The 19,220-nt window shown below is 39.3% G+C and overlaps 1 protein-coding gene across 3 annotated transcripts in view; it reads left to right on the top strand.

Annotated features, from left to right (window-relative positions):
* TEC (tec protein tyrosine kinase) overlaps window positions 1-17,877 on the top strand; it is a 44,026-nt gene extending 26,149 nt beyond the window's left edge. For all 3 annotated transcript variants that reach the window (XM_059470062.1, XM_059470063.1, XM_059470061.1), the window contains 16 exons: window positions 3,415-3,516; window positions 4,494-4,575; window positions 6,106-6,234; window positions 7,599-7,639; window positions 8,101-8,282; window positions 9,223-9,288; window positions 10,965-11,019; window positions 11,183-11,262; window positions 11,797-11,930; window positions 12,705-12,779; window positions 13,483-13,654; window positions 13,817-14,033; window positions 14,560-14,624; window positions 15,534-15,652; window positions 15,989-16,146; window positions 16,796-17,877. In XM_059470062.1, coding sequence (XP_059326045.1) covers window positions 3,415-3,516; window positions 4,494-4,575; window positions 6,106-6,234; window positions 7,599-7,639; window positions 8,101-8,282; window positions 9,223-9,288; window positions 10,965-11,019; window positions 11,183-11,262; window positions 11,797-11,930; window positions 12,705-12,779; window positions 13,483-13,654; window positions 13,817-14,033; window positions 14,560-14,624; window positions 15,534-15,652; window positions 15,989-16,146; window positions 16,796-16,873 — 1,755 coding nt within the window. In that variant the 3' untranslated portion in view covers window positions 16,874-17,877. The remainder of the gene's footprint in view (window positions 1-3,414; window positions 3,517-4,493; window positions 4,576-6,105; window positions 6,235-7,598; window positions 7,640-8,100; window positions 8,283-9,222; window positions 9,289-10,964; window positions 11,020-11,182; window positions 11,263-11,796; window positions 11,931-12,704; window positions 12,780-13,482; window positions 13,655-13,816; window positions 14,034-14,559; window positions 14,625-15,533; window positions 15,653-15,988; window positions 16,147-16,795) is intronic.
* The last annotated feature ends 1,343 nt before the right edge of the window (window positions 17,878-19,220 follow it).

The following is a 19,220-nucleotide window of genomic DNA, read 5'->3' as shown; positions in this document are numbered from 1 at the left end:
ACTGTAAATCAATATTTTGAAACGTAGGTAAATATGAAATGTGTACAGCATTTTGAAAAGCTTTGTATAATTGTTTCTGTATAGTCACTTCCCTTTTGTTTTTTACAGAAAGAAGATACATTAAAAAAGAAAACCCACACCAAAACCCCGACCTTTAGTGTCACTTTGAAGTACATATTTTACCTATTTTAGGTTTTCTTTATTAGGATTTAGTATTTTTATTCCTTTATTACCGTTCTAACCATATTTGCTTCTATAGGCCTCCCTCTAGAGGCATATATTTATCTTTAGTAAAGGAGCAGACCAGGTTTGATAGATCCCTGTGTTTCACTGACCTGTGATTCTTCCAAATCCTCTCTGAATACTTGTATCCCATTCAGAGAGCATGCATGAATGTTCTGGTAAAATACTGCTACTGCTACAATAAATCTATCTTTTTTCTACTCTATTAGCCGTCTTCCACCTAAAAGAATCTCTCAAAATGTCCCTCTGCTTCCTACCCTTCAACATTGCATGATTAGCCATTGCACTAATTTTGTCTCTCTGTAGCTTTTGTTGCTGGAAAGAGTGGTTATGGTTGGATTTCTCAGGGCTGGCTCATTCCCACATCTCTACTTCCCAGCTGCTTCAGGGCTTGAGCTCTGCTTTGATTCTGCATTTCTGCACTTCATGTCTGCTGTACAGCTGGGTGTAGAGCCCATAGAACCCATTTGCCTGGAGAATAAATGCAACGCAGTTATGGTACGCAAGATGTCCTATTATTATAAAAGGAAATCATTTAGGTAGGGAGGAGAGAGAATTGCAGTGGTCTTTTTAGCATTTTTCTTGAGTCATTCTTTCCTTCTTCTGTGCACCATAGCTTATGTAATGAGTAATGGTCAGCTAAAACAGAGCTGCACACTTGGCATTAATAACTGTTGCTTCTGATGTGATCTGAAAATGTCTTGAGCAGTAGGTTTTTTTAATTTCACATATGCAAGGGGGTTTTTAAATCTATAAAATATAAATATAAATATTTTCTAAATATACATGCAAGAACAGAAGAATCTTTCCTGACATTAGGTTTAATAAGGTGGATTGCCTTGTAAGGTGGGTCAGCTTTGTGTTAGCTTAATTTAGCATCATGTGATGAAGCAAACTGAGCCACCCAAAATCAAGAAAGCATACAAAGGTAGGAATTAGAAAATACAATTACTAGAATGATGTGCTGTACAGCAGGGGGTTTCCTTTATGTTTTCCCCCCAAATGTTAGATGGTTATCTAGTTGGGTTCTAGACCTTTGTCCTCCTGTCAGTGTCCTCTGAGTGAGCTCCCTGAATGCAAGAATTGACATGAAAATCTCTGAGCCCAGAAGGAGGGTGATTCAAGATAGAATAATAGTGTGTTCCTCTGAGGGATTTCTGTGATTCTGGACAAAACCCCCCTCCAATGTGTATTGTCTGTCTGTCCTGCAACCTCAGTTAACCAGTGGGTGGGATCCAAGCAGTATGAGCACCCCTCTGGACACAGAACAGGGTAGATAACTTACAGGAGTGGTGTTTCTTCTTCTTTGCCTGTTGTTGTGGAAGAAAGGATCTGGGGAGGTGTCTTCAGCACAGTTATGTGGGTATTGAATTCTGGGGTTCATGAAGAAGCTGATCTTGTTTGGACCCTCCTGTTGTGCCTTGGCTAACCTGGCATCCCTGAAACTGCCAGGCAGCCACACAGTGACAAGGAGAGGGAGGGACAGTACTGCCTGCTCTGCCAAGTGGTGTATCTTTCAGCAAAACTTTTGGCTTTTGCATAACTTTAGGGAGTCAATGTTCAAGTAAGGGGATACCATAGAATATACTGAGTTTGGAGGTGAGCAACATAAAATAAAAAACTTAAAATGATTTTTTGGTAAAAAATCCAAGGTTACATACTTAGGACAAAATTATTTTTCAGCGTTACTTGATAAATCTTTGTAGTACAACTCATGGTAATGTTTATGATTTACTTTTTTTCTTTATGGTTGGTTAAAATACCTAATTCCCCCATACATTCCCTTTAAAATCCACCTCTTTTGCATGTGTTGGTTTTTCTGGTAACAAATAGGAGTTGCAGCTTTATCTGAACTTATTCCTTGTCATTCTTCCTGATGCTGACCATGATGTACATGAATTCTTTATTCATGTTCTCTCTGCACTAATCTATGTAAGACTCAGAGTGCTAAATGCATTTTAAGTGCTGATGAAGCTTCATGGTAATTAACTGTGGTGTTTCTAGGGTGATGGAATCATAACTGCTGTGTTTGAAGTTGTTCTTTGCTTCTGTTGGCAAGACTGTGTTTTCAGTTGCTTGTGATTGTACCAGACTTCTGCTATTTGGGCTGAAATTTCCATCCCCAAGAGAGGAGCTGAGTAAGGATTAGCATATCTCAAAGAATTCAGTAATTGCTAATTATTTCCACATTGTGTGAACAGTGTCAGTCTTTCATAAGATGTACTCTGGACTGGATGTTCTGAATGTGCTTGGCAAATCAATTTTTTTGATGTGTATTAATTCAGTACCAGCCACGAGCTGCTACTGCTATTTTTTTGTTCTGGATTCCAGTAGAAACTTCCTCTCCTATTAGAGATTGGTTGTCCCAAAAGTGAGAGGTGGCACTGTACAGTCTTTCTGTGGATTTCAGTGTGGACTAAAGCCCAGTACACCTTCCTCTCATTATCAGCTCTTCTTCCAAGGGGCTGCCTCTCCAGAGTGTTGAGCTACACTGTCATTCCATGCACTGTGTAGCACCTGCTGAGCACCTTTGCCTTCTTTAAAATGCTCATAATTATCAGTGAAGGTGACTAAATCTCAGATTTAGTCTGTGCTTTTGACTTTGCTTTTCTGGGCTTCTGCTAGCCTTGTTCAAAGAAGTTCCTTCAATACAGACCCCACTTTGGTCCAGGGTTACACCTGTATCTTCTGCCTTCTGTTTCATCAGGGACTTATGTTGCCTGTGTAGCATCCAATTTCTCTGGAACCTTAGTGGAACACTACAGAAGCCTCAAAATGGGGGGAGCACTTCAGCAACAGAACAAGGAAGCAGATCAGATGAGATTATACCAGTTTTATTCATAAACTCACCAAGGGGGAAGCACTTATTTTTTCTCAAGTTATTTTTTGTAAAGAAGAGTATATTAAGCTTACAATCACATCTGATTGGAAACTTTCTATATAAAGAATTGGTACTTTTCACTAAGCAAATTTAATGTACTCAGTGCATTTTCACAAGTGCAGATCTTTATATTTTCAGTTTTCAGACAACTTCTCCAGTTAAAGTCACATAAAGTGAAATCACTTTTATAAGTGGGAAAGAAATCAAGATGCCTCTGCTGAAAAAAAAAGATCATTAGATAAATTTGTTATCTTTTAACAAATGTTTTCTTTCTTTCTTTTCTCTTATAGAAAAAGTACAGAAAAGGATCTGTGGATATTTCAAGGATTAAATGTGTAGAAGTTGTAAAAAATGATGGTATTATTCCATGTCAAAATAAATATCCTTTTCAGGTATGTTTTCTAAATATAAAATACATAAATTAAAGTGCTCTTTTCAACAACACCAAGTCATTTGGACATAACCAATTTAATCTAAAATTACTGTCAATTCCAAATAATGAGCCCATTCTCTGTCTCTTTTGGGCTGGTGGGAGGTAATTCAGGATCAGTGGTTAAAACACATCCCCTGCAAGCTCTGCTGCCCTTGCAGTCCCTTTCCTTGGGAGTTGGGCCACAGACACTTGGTTGTTTTCTATTCCTCACCCTCAGCTTGAATTTTGACTGGAAACTGCCTTGCCCTGTTCTTCTGCTAGAACGAGTGAGCTGACATTAAATTTAATCTAATTGCCATGAAATTATATAGGAATAAGAAAATCAAAATATAACTCTTTTTTTTTTCCTGTTTCACTGTGAATTGAATGGAAATGAAAACAGAAAACAAAGTGCTTAGAGGGGAAAAAGAAAAATGTGGGGGTTGGATGCTTACTATTCCCTCCTTACTGTAGAGGGAATGGTTGGAGTGAGGAGGAATTCCACAGCTGGAGAGGGGCAACAGTGACTCTGATCCATTTTTGCCACAGCAATACTCTTTTTCTGCCAATACAAGCAGTGGAGATATACAAAACAGTCACTCCAGAGCAATACTGAATCAGATGGGAGAATGTCTGATTGCAAAGCAGCTTTCATTCATTAAACAGAAGTGTTTTTAGAAAAAGCACAGTGAAGAATGAACAAAGCAAAGCGTGAAGCAAGCATTTTAAGGAATGCTGACAAGATAATATACCATTACAAAATTCTTCTAATTCTCCTGAAAACATCGTATCAGAATAATTACACCTTAATAATCTTTCCCGGTTTCTGCATTTTGTGCCTGAATACACTAATTTTGCTAGATGTAACAGTTATTTGTCTTACTCTGTTTCTTTAGGAAGAAATGAATTAACATTATGTCGTGAATGTATTTTGATTATTTCTTTTCTCCCCTCCAGGTTGTATATGATGCTAATACACTTTATATTTTTGCACCGAGTGCACAAAGCCGGGATCAGTGGGTGAGGAACCTGAAAGAAGGTAATGGGAGCTGCTTGTACTTAAACCCTAACAAAGGCAGATAGCTTTGCTTGAGCTGTCTGCATGGGTTGGACTTAACTTGGTGCTGTGTTTTGGATTTGTGGCCAAAACAGTGTTAAAAACCTACCAGTGTTGTGGTTGCTGTTGAGCAGTGCTTGCACAGCATGGAGAATTTGCCTTTTTCTTCCTCATTTGCCCCCATCCACTGGGGGTGGACAAGAGGCTGGGAGATGACACAGCCAGGACAACAGGCTTGGTCTCACCAAAGGGATATTCCAAATAAAGTTGAGCTCAGCAATAAAAACTGGAGTAGAGGAAGTCAGGGGTTAGGGTTTTTCCTTCCCTATTGGCTGCTGCACAGGGGCTGGCTGGGCACTGGTCTGCTTGTGGGAGATGGTGAGTCATTTACTTTACATTACTTCTGGGCTCTTTCTTTCTCTCTTTTGGTTGTTAAACTGTTTTTATCTCAAGCTGAAAGTTTTTATCTCTTGTCCTTTCTATTCCTTCCCCCATCCCATTGGGTTGTGAGAGTGGGGGAGTGCCTGCATGGGTGCTTAGCTGCTGGCTACATCAGCCCACCACAAATTACAAAAATGAAATGGTAGAGTTTCTGCTGCTCATATATACCAATTTTAATTTTTATTGGGCCAGCTCATTGCTTGCATACACAGGGGATGGCAACAGGTACTGAGAGCCTCAAATGCTCAGACTGATCTAGTTTGATTTTGTGAAGTCCAGCTGCAATCAGAATTTGACTCTGCTTTTGCACAATGAGTTAAAAAGTTTATCCAAGCTAGTTGATAGCATCACTGGAAAGTTTTGTTTGGATGTAGCTGGACAACATTGTGGGCCTTAAGCTGATGTAAAATGATAGGAGGTATCTCTGCTGAGATGTGATTAGATAGTTGCTTTCACAGTGAGTAAAGGTGTTTTTTTAATTTGCCTCTTAATGCCCTCTCTCACCATCAGGTGCTCACATTAATTACAGGTGGTCTGTAAAGTAATAAGAAATTATTTCTGGGCTGGGATCAGGGGGCAAGGAGCGACCTCTGAAACTCAGCAAGCCCCTAGCATGGGGTAAGGAGCCTTCCAGGCCAAAATGATGAATTGTGCCACGGAATAGAGATAAATATCAGCTCCCTTTCCCTCCAGAACAGTGTTTGTAGATGAATTTGAGTCACTTGCAACAGCAGTAAAGGAGGAGGCAGAGCTCCCAAAGCCTACACAGCTGCCTGACTGATCCCAGTGGCGCAGGGTCTCCTTTCACTGATGCACCAAACCCCTGCTAGGATGGCTGGTGTAGGGGGGCAGTATGGCATACCCTTCTGGAATTAAGTTACTACCTTAAACATATCCTCTGTGATTGTTTTATCACCTCCATGTAAACTTGCAAGAGGAGGTGCCATGCTAAATTAAGGGCAAGCAAAGATTATGCCTCATGTTAAAGATATTGTAATATGTATTAAAAATTACCCTCTTGCAGACTTCTTTTATTTTATCTTTCATTATATGCTCTTTTTCTTCTTGTAGAAATAAAGAACAACAGCAATATAATGGTAAAATATCATCCTAAATTCTGGACAGAGGGAATTTATCAGTGCTGTAGGCAGACAGAAAAATTAGCACCTGGCTGTGAAAAATATAGTCTTTTTGAAAACAGTAAGTACATACATTTTCTTATGAAGTTCTTCTGGTGTATTTTTCTGTATTTTTATATGATCCTATTGTCACACCTGAATGCCCTGGCTATTAGGCAAATTTGTAGAGCAGAGTCAATCACTGGTACTGTGCCTAAAGTAAGACAAAAATAATTACCAAGCATTCTGTAAAAAATAGAAAAGCCAGCAAAATATCCTTGGAAAGAAAAAAAGTTTAGATAAATCTGAAAGGAATTATTGAAGTTGCTGAATTTCATTTGGGTTTTTTCTCCCATTTGAAACTTATTTGACCAAGGGTTTACCTTAGACTGAGGATAAAACCTTATGGTAAAAAGATTCAGCTGCAAATCTTGCCAGCTCTTCAGTTATTTATTGAAACCTCTGCATAGCCATATGAAGGAATAATAACTGCATTGCATTCAGTGTTCCTACACCAAGCTAAAAATGATACAACAAGATTTAATATGTTTACAGACACTGGATATCCTCAGAGGTTTGTAAATGCCCCTGTGCTGAACCTGGATGAGCTGTGACTTTTGCCAGGTTCCAGACTGCAGGTTCAGCAGTGGATGCTGCACTGTGCATTGCTGTGGCACTGCAATATTGTCCAACAAAGGAGCTAGTAATTATTCAGTCCTTGATTTAAGGAAAATTCTCTTGTAGGGAAAGAAATTGAGCCATTGCTTATCTCCCAGTTAAATCTGTGGCACCCAATGATTTCTTATGTCTGCACAGGCAGTCAGGGGGACCTGGGCATTTAGTAGCATTAGAAGACTTGCAGTACAAACAGGGGCTCATGGCTGATCTGATTCAGCAAAGTGAAAAGCATGACTATAGCTCAACGTTTTCAATGCATGAAGAAAACATTGCAGGGGGAAAAAAAAATTGGATCTGAGACATGGAATCAGAAAATACCTACAACTGTTATGCATTATTTAGCAAGGCAGGGGTCAAGAGCTTATGTATTTTAAAAGGGCAGATGTTAATACTAACAGACCTTTAGATCATCATGCTGACAAGAACACAGCTTCATTTTCTCATGCCTTTTACATCTCTATCCCTTTTTTATTTCTCACAAATTTTTGCATCTGAGGGCTGGTTCAGAGCTCTCTGTGGCATGCTCTGGTGTGCCATAGATGTTGCCAAATCTGTGGTCGATGTAACCTGCTGGCTGATTTGGGATGTCTTTGCAAGAATATTTAATCATTTTTCCTATAGCTTAATTGGAGTTGTCTTTGCTTTCTGAATTTCTAAGCCATACTGAAGGCTTGTTCAAGCCTAATCTGAAATTTAAACCTTTTATTTAATTTTGAGATTTTTAGCTAAATGAATAGGCATAAATCCTCTCCTGTGCTTTGTTTCTAGATGTAATGAGATTGTCTTCTTCAATGCCAGAAAAAAGTGCGGTAGGTAGAATCTTTAAAATATTGAACAGCTAATTACTGCTTTTTGAAACAGTGCTTACATTTCTCAAAATACTTGCTGCATCCTGGAGCAAAGGTCTATTTCTGGATGCATCAATTGGCATCATACTCTATCTCAGGGTGAAGATAATCCCACTGAAATTTAGCTGCATCTGTTAGCTGTGTCTGTACTGCTGGTGGAAGATGTGGGCAAAAAGCAAATGCCAGCCAGCTTTGTTCTGTACTGGCAGCTGCAGGGCTACAGCACAAACCAGCCCCATGGATGGCACCTGCATGGTTTGCCTCCCCAGCCCCAGCTGCCCCCCAGGCCTAGCCCAGCTTTTGCCTCCAGGATGCACAGGTGGGATGGTGAGGGTGAATGGGGCAGGAAGGTGGAGCAGCGTGGGATGATAATGATAATTTATAATGGTAATGATAATTTAATAATGTTGTGCTGTTTTCAGAGAAGGCCTCCCCCACCTGTTCCTCCAGTTGAAGAAAATGGGAATGAAGAGGAGGAGATAGTGGTAGCAATGTATGACTTTGAACCTACAGAACACCATGATTTAAGATTAGAGAAAGGTGAAGAATACACAGTGATTGAGAAGAATGACATTCATTGGTGGAAGGCGAGAGACAAATATGGGTAAAAATGAGTTCCTTATTTTTTGTTATAAAGTTCAAAAGTCTGTTTTCATATTGTAGAAGTTCATATTGACTATGTATCAAGAAATAACTGTGTTGGACTCTACATTAGGCCCAGATTCTGAAATCTCATCCATGCATTCTCATGCAGAAACCAATTTTTAAAAGGGCAGTACTCGATAGATAGATTGTGGGACCCAAGTGCAAAGACAGTTCCAGAACTGGAAGCCTTTCCAATTATGTTTACTTTCCAACTTTATAGTTCCACAATTAAAGCACCAGCCATCCTTTAAAACCTCACTAGACTGGTAAAGTATTCCCACTTCGCTGGGGAACATCTCATTAGGGAGCAATATGGGTTAACATTTAGCTCAGCAGGCTCTAACTTCCAGACTTGAATAATCATCATTTTACTTAATAGCTGGATCATTAGAAACAATCTTTGAATAAGTTGAGAGAGAATTGCAGTGAGATGCTGTAATGACTACAACTTCATATTCCCTGTATTAGAATTTTCCCTGTGGTTTCAAAGATGAAAGTTCTCATATTTCAATATTTATCAGGTTCCTGTTGCCATATGTTATGGGTAATTGTGAGTTATCAGGCTGTGCCAGGCTCCACATATATTTCCCCTGACTGACTGGGCTTCTGAGTGCAGAAGAGTGACAGAGCAGCAGGGAGTTTCTCACTTTCCTTCATCCCTTCTGCTGTTTTCTTGGACACTTTTGCTGCCCATGACACTTTTCTAGGGGTGCTGAAAGTTAATGTGGGAATGCTGATGCAGAAAATTAGTTTTTGAATAATCAGTAGTAGGGTGGGTGGGTCATTAATTAATAAATTACATTGAGAGACCTCTGATAATTAGCAGAATGAAACAACTGTCTTCTAGGCATGCAATTTTACATGTTTTCACTCAGATCATATATTCTACATTTTTTTAGAAAACAAGGATATATTCCAAGCAACTATGTAACAGGAAAGAAGTCCAACAACCTTGATCAATATGAGTAAGTTGGAATTCCATAAAATAAAACCTATGCTTCAAGAATGACAATGTATTTTTAACATTTTGAAAGCAACTGCTCAGCTAGAGGTTAAACTTAAGCAACTGAAATAGGCACATAATTCTTCAGATTCTCCTCATTGGTTTTGTTAGGATTTATAATGTAAAATCAAGTCAGCAAGACAGCCATCAGCCTGTGGTATTTAGGCTGTCCTGGTTAAAGCAAAATTCCCCTCTTAATTCTCTGGTAGACAAAGGGAAACTTTGAAGTAAATTTACCCATTTAAAGTGTGGTAAATGTTGTTTTAATAGTAAAGTGACGTGTCTGTCCAAAGTTTGTAGCAGTAAACACTAGAGGAGAAAACAGTGAAAGTCACTCTAAATAAACATAAAAGATTGGATATTTTGGAAGCTCTAGTTTTCAAGAAAATATGTTCAATGTATTTCAGTGTAACTTAACAGCTATAAATGTCTAGCTTCTTTTTTTTTTTAATACTTTTTCCAGTTGATGTTTAATTAGGGAGTACTTATTTAAGAACATCAGGGTAAAATTTAACATGATAGTCTCCAAACCTGTTCTTGATGCTCAAACATCATTGTAGGATAAACTGTTATGTCTGAGAATTTAGGACATACTTCATGACTTTTAGATAAAATGGAGCTGTCAGAAAATAATAAATAAAGCCAATGTTCAAAGCTATGTTAGTAGCTCCAAATCTTTACTCTTGGCTGTATATGGCTCCTACTTGCCATGTTTTGACAGAAGACAGAATTTCATCTGGGATTTTCTCCTTAGCTTGACTAGAGGGAATTCTTTGTTGCTTTCTCATCTTAAAAGCTCTTGCTAAGAGCTCTGCTCAGCTGTGGGCTGGCCTGCAGGGCTGGCAGAAAGGGAAGGAAGGAACTGCCTTATCTGGTCCAGCCACTTTGTGCTTTTACCACCTTGGGGCCAAAATTCTGAGTCTCTGTGCAGCCCAGGGAGCATTACTCCAGGTCATGTACCAACTGCAAGAAACCACTGTCTCCTGAGCAGGCACAATCTGATTAAAGGCTGCTGTGCCACTTCCCTGCTTGGTTACTGAAATAACAGCACAGCTCAAAACAACTGCACCCCTCCATTTGCCAACTGCCTGGTTTTCCTTTTTTTGTTGTTCTCTGTGACTGGCTGACATGCTGGTGCTTCTGTAGCTGCTTTAACCTGCCTATGCAGCTCAGAGATGTGCAGCCATGGCACTTAATTCAGAGTTTCAGCCTCCCCTGTGCTAGGTGGGTCCTCCCTGAGAGCCCAGAGGTGTGGGGTGCTGAATGGCAGAGTGGCAGCAGCTCCATGGGTGGTTTGACTGGCGTGCAGGCAGCTGCTTCCCAGGGCTGCCAGCCTTCCCCTTGGGCTGCTCTTCACAGCAACTGCTGCCATCAGCCTGGGTGTGTTGGACAAGTGTTGTTTCCAAAAACTTACATCAGTTCCCTGGGCTTTTATGGGATGGATTTATTTCAGGGCTTTTTTATGGGACAACTACACAGTGTGGTAGAGACTTATTTTTGCATGTTATCAAAGGTTCAATTCTTGATCTTCATTTATCATAAAATTATTTAATCTCCAGCTTCATAACACTTTGCTTACAGCATTTTAGGCAAATAATGCACCTTGAGGAAGTTTTATTTAATGATGTTGTGTTGCAGGTGGTACAGCCGAAACCTGAACAGAAGCAAGGCAGAGCAGCTCCTCAGAAACGAGGTGAGCACATCAGCCTGGTGGTATCAACTGTGAAATTCACTTTAAATAGCTTCTTTAGTTAAAACAGAAGCTTATTTTGGCAAGTGCATATCCTGGAACCAAGTGAAAAAATCATGTTGCTTAAAACCAGTTGCTCAGAACTGTCAATGTGCTTGTGTTTTAGGATAAAGAAGGTGGTTTTGTGGTGAGAGACTCCAGTCAGCCTGGCCTGTATACTGTTTCCCTTTACACAAAATTTGGAGGGTGAGTTTCTGTGTTTTCTCTGCACACCTTGTCTCATCTGAATCTGTTTGTATCCGTATCCAAATTCATTGGCTGGGGGAAAGCCAGAACAAGGCTCAATAAAGAAATGGGCTGCTGATGAAAAAGAGGGGTGACTAAAATGAACTTCTCAACTCCATGGTTAACTCCCATTTGGTTTAATCCAACATACACCTTAACCCCAACCCACAGCAGGAGGATTTGCTCTCCCACCCCATTTGGTCTCTTCTCTCCTGCCAGCCTGCATTTGTGTCTGCATGTGTGAACTGGACTGGGGAGTTCACTGGGCTGAAAATTAACCTTTTCTGGGTTAATCTTCAACTTGGTTTGAGCACTGAGATGAAGGCGAGTAGCCAGTTCTTTGGATATTTGATATTCAAGCCATTTCCAGAGCATGAGGTGCTCTGCAGCTGTGCTGGCCCTTTCAGTTTACTTTTCCTTGTCAATGTGCTCCTCTTAAAAAATTCACCACAAATTGCATATTATTACTAATTGCTATTGTTGTTTTTTTTCCAGGGAAGGTTCATCAGGAATAAGACACTACCATATAAAAGAAACCGTGACATCACCAAAACAGTACTACCTTGCAGAAAAACATCTCTTTAACTCCATTCCAGAAATAATTGAATATCACAGCCATAATGCAGCAGGTAGATTGATTGGATTCTTTCTATCACTTAAGGTTGATTTGAAAAGGAGATTGAGACATTTTATTGTTTGAATGAAATTTTGGGGGGGTTTGTGAATCCTTCCTTTTCAGGGAAGCCATGAAACACTGTAGTTTCACATTATTTCAATAATGACAGTAATTTGAAAGGTTTTGTGCATGTGTGTACATATGATGTATAAAACGTTCCTTCCCTAGAGTAACAGAAGAATAGTTGTATCAAGTCAGGAAAAATTTTCTCCTTAGCTCCACATAGTGCTTCTATCAGCTGCCTGTAACCCGCAGTAGATGAATAGGGATGGTACTTCCCCAGAACACTCTCCAGGCCCTACCTTTTTACCTGCTGCTCACTGCCACTTGAAATAATCTAACCTTCCCATACAGCAAACGGTTGAGGAGAACAATAATGTGTTGTTCAGAAAATCCCTACTCCAGATCCATAGCTGATGGCTGATGCTGATCTCTGCCCTCTCTCTGTATGATGGAATGGGGAGAGGATAGGAATTGAGTTCAAGGCACAGATACTAATACTTCTTTTTTCCAAGTCTTGTCTGTGCATTAATCTCACTCACTCAAGAGTTATAATTTCCAGATCTTTGCATCAAACTCAGACAGCTCAGCATTTCCTCATGCCCCCTTTTAATTTATTATAACTGATTTTTCTACATATTCTTAATTGTAGTCTGCAGTGAACACAAGGCTGCCTGGTGCTGTTTCAGAAGTAAACTGTGTCTCTTGAATTGTCATTGAACCTCAGGTCTCGTTACCAGGCTGCGCTACCCAGTGACCCCAAAGAGGACGACAGCACCCACAACGGCAGGATTCAGCTATGGTGATTGCCTGTTATCTTCGTCTACTCTTATTCTGATGATTTTATCTATGCTGAGATGCTACAATACTTTCTAAAAGTTTTGAAAAGATCTGATTCTGTGCTGTGATTGGCTATATGAACTTACACTGGTCCAAGCTGTACTTTCAAGACCCTTGCACAGAGTATCAGCATGCAGAGGCACCATCTGCCACTGGTGCTCCAGGGGAATTTGGTCTTTTCCTCCCTGCTTTCTGCCATGGATATCTTGAGCTTTGCCTTGTTAGAGAGCTGTGCCTTTGGTTCCTTCGTTAGTCTCCAGACTTCTGACTCAAACTTGACCCTTTGATCTTTGTTGAGGGGTTACCGTTTTAAAATATAAATTTAGAATAGCCATTTTTAAAGTGTGGTGATGTGAGCAACTTCTTTACGTTGGCACAACTTTGTGGTGGCATTTTGTTGCAATCAAATCTGATAGTATCAGTATGTACTTACTGGCCTCAGAAAAGTTTGAATTTTGACTTCTTTGTTAGTCAGGAGCTGCTTAAAGGTCACGTCCACCTAAAAGTTTGTTTTGTGAAGTACAGAAGTGTTGAGTTTTCAAGTTAATTCTCAGACATTTTCTACCTAAATTACTTAATTTGCTACTAGTCCATTTTCTCTTTCCTCTTCCTTATCCTCTACCAGCTCAGTAGGTTCCTTAGCTGTTTGTTAACTTTTTTTACAGAGAAGTGGGAGATCAACCCCTCAGAGCTGACCTTCATGAGGGAGCTGGGGAGCGGCCTGTTCGGCGTGGTGCGCCTCGGGAAGTGGAGGGCGCAGTACAAGGTGGCCATCAAGGCAATTCGGGAAGGTGCCATGTATGAGGAGGACTTCATTGAAGAAGCTAAAGTAATGATGTGAGTTGTGTGCTTGGCACTTTGATTTCCAGTCCTAGGCCTCTGATGCTGTACACTGATTATAAATAAACTCTGGGGGAGGGGGTATTTCTGCAGTTTTGTCTGCTGGAGGACTAGCACTGCGTGGAGGAAGTAATAATGACATGATCTCAATCTTTTCAGGAAGCTAACTCATCCTAAACTAGTTCAGCTGTACGGTGTGTGCACACAGCAGAGGCCCATCTACATCGTGACAGAGTTCATGGAGCATGGCTGCCTTCTCAATTACCTGAGACAAAAACGGGGAGTTTTGAGTAAAGACACTCTGCTTACTATGTGCCAGGATGTGTGTGAAGGAATGGAGTACCTGGAGAGAAACAGCTTTATCCACAGAGACCTGGTAACATCCCATTAGGCAATACAATCCTCTTTGAAATTTTTATTTGTGAATGTATTTATTCCTTTTTGAAATGGTCTGTTTGTTTACAACTGCTTCTGTTTTGCAGAAAATTGAGTGGATGAAGTTGGCTCTTTATGGTCTAGTCAAGACTCTAAAACTGCTCTATACAAGAAATCATGAGAGATTTTTCTCTCCTAAGAAAATGGAATAAAATCTCTCTGAAATATTTATAAATAGTAGCAATTTGTGCTGATATAACAGCCTATCTCCTTTCTATATTGGTGCCATTTTCACCACACATTAATCCCTTGAGATGATAATTTTTTCCTGGTTATCTTTTACACAGTAGTGTAGTTGTGAAAATGGTGCTATCAAGAGGAGATGCACATGTACTTTTTGTAATGAGAATACACCACTGAACGTGGTAAACTTGCTAAGCACTGAATACAAAGACATGATTAGATTGCTGTAATTTGTCTGCAAGAGACTCCAAGTTTTCATCCAGCTCTAACCATTCCCATTGCAGGCTGCCAGGAACTGCTTGGTGAGTGACTCAGGAGTGGTCAAAGTCTCGGATTTTGGAATGACAAGGTATGTGTGAGTGTGCAAATGCATTTATGGAGATTTGGGAAAATTCACCTAAGCCTTGTACTTGGCCCAAAGGCAACACAGACCAAGCAAAATTGCATACAAAGATGATCTTTTTTGGCCTCTTCTTTTTGGTTTTTTGGGGTTTGTTTTGCTTTTTTCTTTTCTGATATCTTTAATACTTGCTGGTTCTGTGTTGATTTCCTTACTCATCTTAAAAAAGACAGAGTTTGTGTTTCAGAGAGCAGAGCTGCTGCAGAGATAATAGTTAAACTGTGTTTTGTTAAATAAATGTTAGAAAGAGGCTGTTCAGTGAGTTTGGGTTTCTCTTGGGATCGATGTTTCAGAGTTGTGCTGGCTGAAGGGCTGGGAGATGCTGAGATCTGGAGGGGGGGTTAATTTCCTGCCCTTGTTAGCACCTGCGTGGGTGATGTGTTGGTGAGGCAGTGGTGGGAGCAGCTCTTCCAAGAAAGGTGTTAAAGCACCGTGGTTTGACTTTTGCCACATCTCTGTGCTGCTAAGTTTCTATGTCCCCTGACAACTGAACTCAGACTGGCTGGTAAAAAACAGAACATGAAATTTCTGCTTTTCCTTCATTTTCTCTCATAATAGAGACATTTAACTAGCAGGTGGCCTAGACCTGTGTTGTATAGCTAATACATCACAAGAAAGGACTCTGGGGTAATATGAAAAATGAACAGTTGTGGCTGAAGCAGTAGTACTGCCCCAGGGAAGCTATTTTTATCTTGTGATGCTAACGCCCATGGCCATTAGGTGGCAATATGAACTTCTAGTACTCCAATCCAAAGCTAAATTAAAATTTGCAGGTTTGGAGACTGACAGAAGGATATCAGAAGGATATCATGTCTCTCTCTTTTTTTTTTTTTTTTTTTGTGTGTGTGTGGTTTTTAGGTATGTCCTTGATGACCAATACACAAGTTCTTCAGGGGCTAAATTTCCTGTGAAATGGTGTCCCCCAGAAGTCTTTAATTACAGCCGATTCAGCAGCAAGTCAGATGTCTGGTCATTTGGTAAGATATTCGTCATGGAAAGAAAGTGTATTTTTTATATTTTATCAGTAGCAGTTAAGCTCTGGTTATTGGGAAGGATTCAGACATCTGAGAAGAAGCTCAGAGAAATCATTTGCCATGGTTTTATTTGTGATAAAGTTCCAGTTCTGTTATTCATTAAAACCCATGCTACTAGAATAACAGATTTTCAGTGATGACACATGTGAAAAGTGTCTAGAATATGGATCTCAAACTATTTATCTATCAGCCTGAGTCCAGGGCTCAAAATAAACACACATGTTTAATGAACACATATGTTTAAGAAGTTATTTATTTTCTTCTTTTTTTTCCCCACAGGTGTTTTAATGTGGGAAGTATATACAGAAGGAAAAATGCCTTTTGAAAAAAGCTCCAACTATGAAGTGGTAACAATGGTTAGCCAAGGACATCGCTTGTATCGGCCCAAGCTGGCCTGTAAGCAGATGTATGAAATGATGATGATGTGCTGGCAGGAGGTATGTATTCATATACATATATTTAAATTTTTTTGGTCTTTGAATTGAAATAAAGGTTGATCTAGAAATGGCAGTTATGTTCTCTAGAGCAGCGTTCTGAGTGCATCCAGGTCTCTCAGCTATTCATGTGCAACTGAACTAGAGCTCTGATAAGATAAAACATTGAAGAAATTTCTATTAAATAAATGAACTGTCAGATTAAGTATGTGAAGGCATTTAGTAACAAAATTAAATCATTTCTTATTTCAGAGGTCAGAAAATACAGCTGATATAAAAGAGGCATCAGAATGACACCCAAAATTCTTAGGAGCATAAACAACTTGCAGAAAGAAAGATTGGAGCAGTTCATTGGGAAGGGTGGGAATGGGGAAGAAAAATAAAAAGGTGTAAAACTATGCAAATTATTTCATTATATAAAGAGTGTAGTCCAGCTACACCTATTTATGCCTTTTCAAACCATAAAGAAAAGTGTGGCTTACTGAGATTAAGTGATACATCCCAAAATCCAGACAAGGAAATATTTTTACATTTAATACTTAATGAAATGCTAAATTCCTCACCAAAGAATGATAATATGTCCAGTAATTTATCAAAATCAGCACAACTTTATTGATTTCTGATCACATCTGTGCATGCTTTTTATTTTTAGAAACCAGAGGAACGCCCAACTTTTGAAGAGTTGCTTCATGCAATCATTGACATTGCAGAGGGTGAAGATGCTTTTTGAAAAATGGCAACAGCAGCACAAGCAGAGAAAATAAGGCACTTCCCAGAGATATGTGCCTTCTTAGTTTCTTTTTAAGAACTTGATCCTGTAAGCTGTTGGGTGCTGCTAAATAAACAATGTGGGGAACCTGTAATATCTGATGCACTCCAGAACAAGGAGAATTTTCCATGATGTCGGGAAATGAGCACAGTATCTTCAGCAATATTAGCAATCTCTGTATTTTCTCTGAAAAGTCAGCATAGCTGTAAACTTTAGCTCTTTATGGAGGTAGAAAATGTGGCCAGAGGCCAGTAACCTCATTTGTATTTAGTAGGTTGGGTTCCTGTACACACAGTCCACGTTTCTGGGTTTGTCTTTACATGGGCAGTAGCATTAGTAGTGATTTGCCTGCTTAAAAATGGAAGGTATCTATAAATGGCTTTTTACTGACACTGAAATGTTTCCAGAGATTCTCCAGAAACATTCTTTTTCTTGGTTGATGGGTGTTTATCAAGAAGACAAAATGCACCTCTTTCATTTGCACATAGTAAGTTGTTGCCAGCTCAGTTTAGCATAACACTCTAAAAGCTGTGCTTCATGAGCCATGGTATGCCTGGAGTCATTGTAAAGTTGGTTTACCAGAGATCTCCCATGCTTAGTCTTCATGTTGCTAATGAAAAATGAGTCCAAGATTCACCACAACTGGCTGTGAGTGAACCATAGTACCATGTTTTGGATTAATTTTAAAATTATTTATATGCTGTATGTACTGTAAATATATAAATTGAATGCATTTATTTATATAAAGTGGGGGGTTTTTGTCTTGAAATGTTTAAGCAAAAATTTGTCCTTCCTTCACTTAAACACACAATTATACAGGGAGTTGTAAATGAAAGAAATTCTCGAATATGTTTAGGAAGGGCTCGTGTTTCTGTCTGTTGTCTGTACATACAGTGATCTAACCTTTTGTTCATAACAGGAGATATCATACTGCATGTGTGTGTAAATAAACTGAATGTTAACTATTGTTTGGAACCAACTAATTTGTGGCCTATAATTTACTGTCAGTGCATCATAAGTCAAACTAATTGTTCACATGAATTTGGCATTATGGTAGGGCATGTATATATAGATATGTACCTATATAGATATATACACTTTGGTGTGTATGCAGACACTCTCTGTCTCTTTATATATATGGTGGAATGAATTTATATTTAAATGAATTTGGCCATGATGAAATGTTCAGCATTACCTGAACTTTCCTTGGAAGTTACATGCCCTGTCCCCTCTGCTGGAGGCTAACATCTCCACAGTCTTACTGAAGCCCACCTCAGTTAACCTCACTTTGTAACAGTGCATATGAGGGCTATTTGTACTCCTGTTTCACTGTAGTCACCTTCTAAGGAACTCAATTGTTTTCATTTCCTGTTGCTACTTCTGCTGTTGTGCCATGTATAATAGCAAATAGATTGCAACAAAAGTTATTTTTGCAAGTAGTCAGAGAGAAGTATGATGAATTTAATTTCCAATGAAGTTATTAAAAGTAACCATAGTTAGCTTAATACATTCCATCATTCTGGCATTGGAGTATTTCAGTAATCAATTTTAGAGATGTCCAGATTCCCACACCGCTTTGCTTAATGTTTGCCTTTATGTTCAAAAGGAGGAAGCCTCCTCTTTCTTGGAAGAAGTGCTTTCCTTTTCTCATGCTATTCTATTGAAAAGCTACAGGCTGCCAGAAAGGTTCAAATGCCTATTTCCATCATGACAAAGTCTCAGAAGATTATTCCAACCATGCAAACTAACCTGTCAAATTGCTGAGTCCAAAACCACTCTCCTTTCAATAGTAACAGCAAGCATTGTTGAAAGGGAAAATCTAGTAGAAAAAGTAGTGGAAAAAGCAATGTGGAACATTTAAGGTAAGCTTTCCTTCCCTGACTGCTCCTTTGAACCCCACTTTCTCTTAAGATCCTCCAAAGTATGGTGCTGCTAACTCTTTTCAACAACATATCCTGTCATAAGTAATGTTTTCCTTAAAACCTAAATGATGCTTAGGAAAATCAGAAGATTAATTACTTGCAATGAACCTTAAGCCTATTTCTTTGCAATAATTAAATATTTATCATTAATTTATATTATAAAACACACCCTAATTGTGTGAAGGTTTGGCAGCAGTTTTCTCAGTGGGATGGGTGCTTTGAATCTGACCCTTTCACTTGCCTCTTCCCAGTACCTGAATATAATTTCTGCCTACTTGGTAATGGGGTTGATACTGAGGATGTCAGGAACTCTGAGGCACCCAGTTTCTAGATGAATTATTTTTTTGTAGTTGAATGTAGCCTTAGGTGGCTTATTTTAGAAGGTA

The sequence above is a fragment of the Ammospiza nelsoni genome, chromosome 4 (genome assembly GCF_027579445.1).
Source record: "Ammospiza nelsoni isolate bAmmNel1 chromosome 4, bAmmNel1.pri, whole genome shotgun sequence".
NCBI lineage: Eukaryota > Metazoa > Chordata > Aves > Passeriformes > Passerellidae > Ammospiza > Ammospiza nelsoni.
The sequence above is the reverse complement of the archived record's forward strand: the minus strand, read 5'-3'. Positions and strand labels throughout refer to the sequence as shown.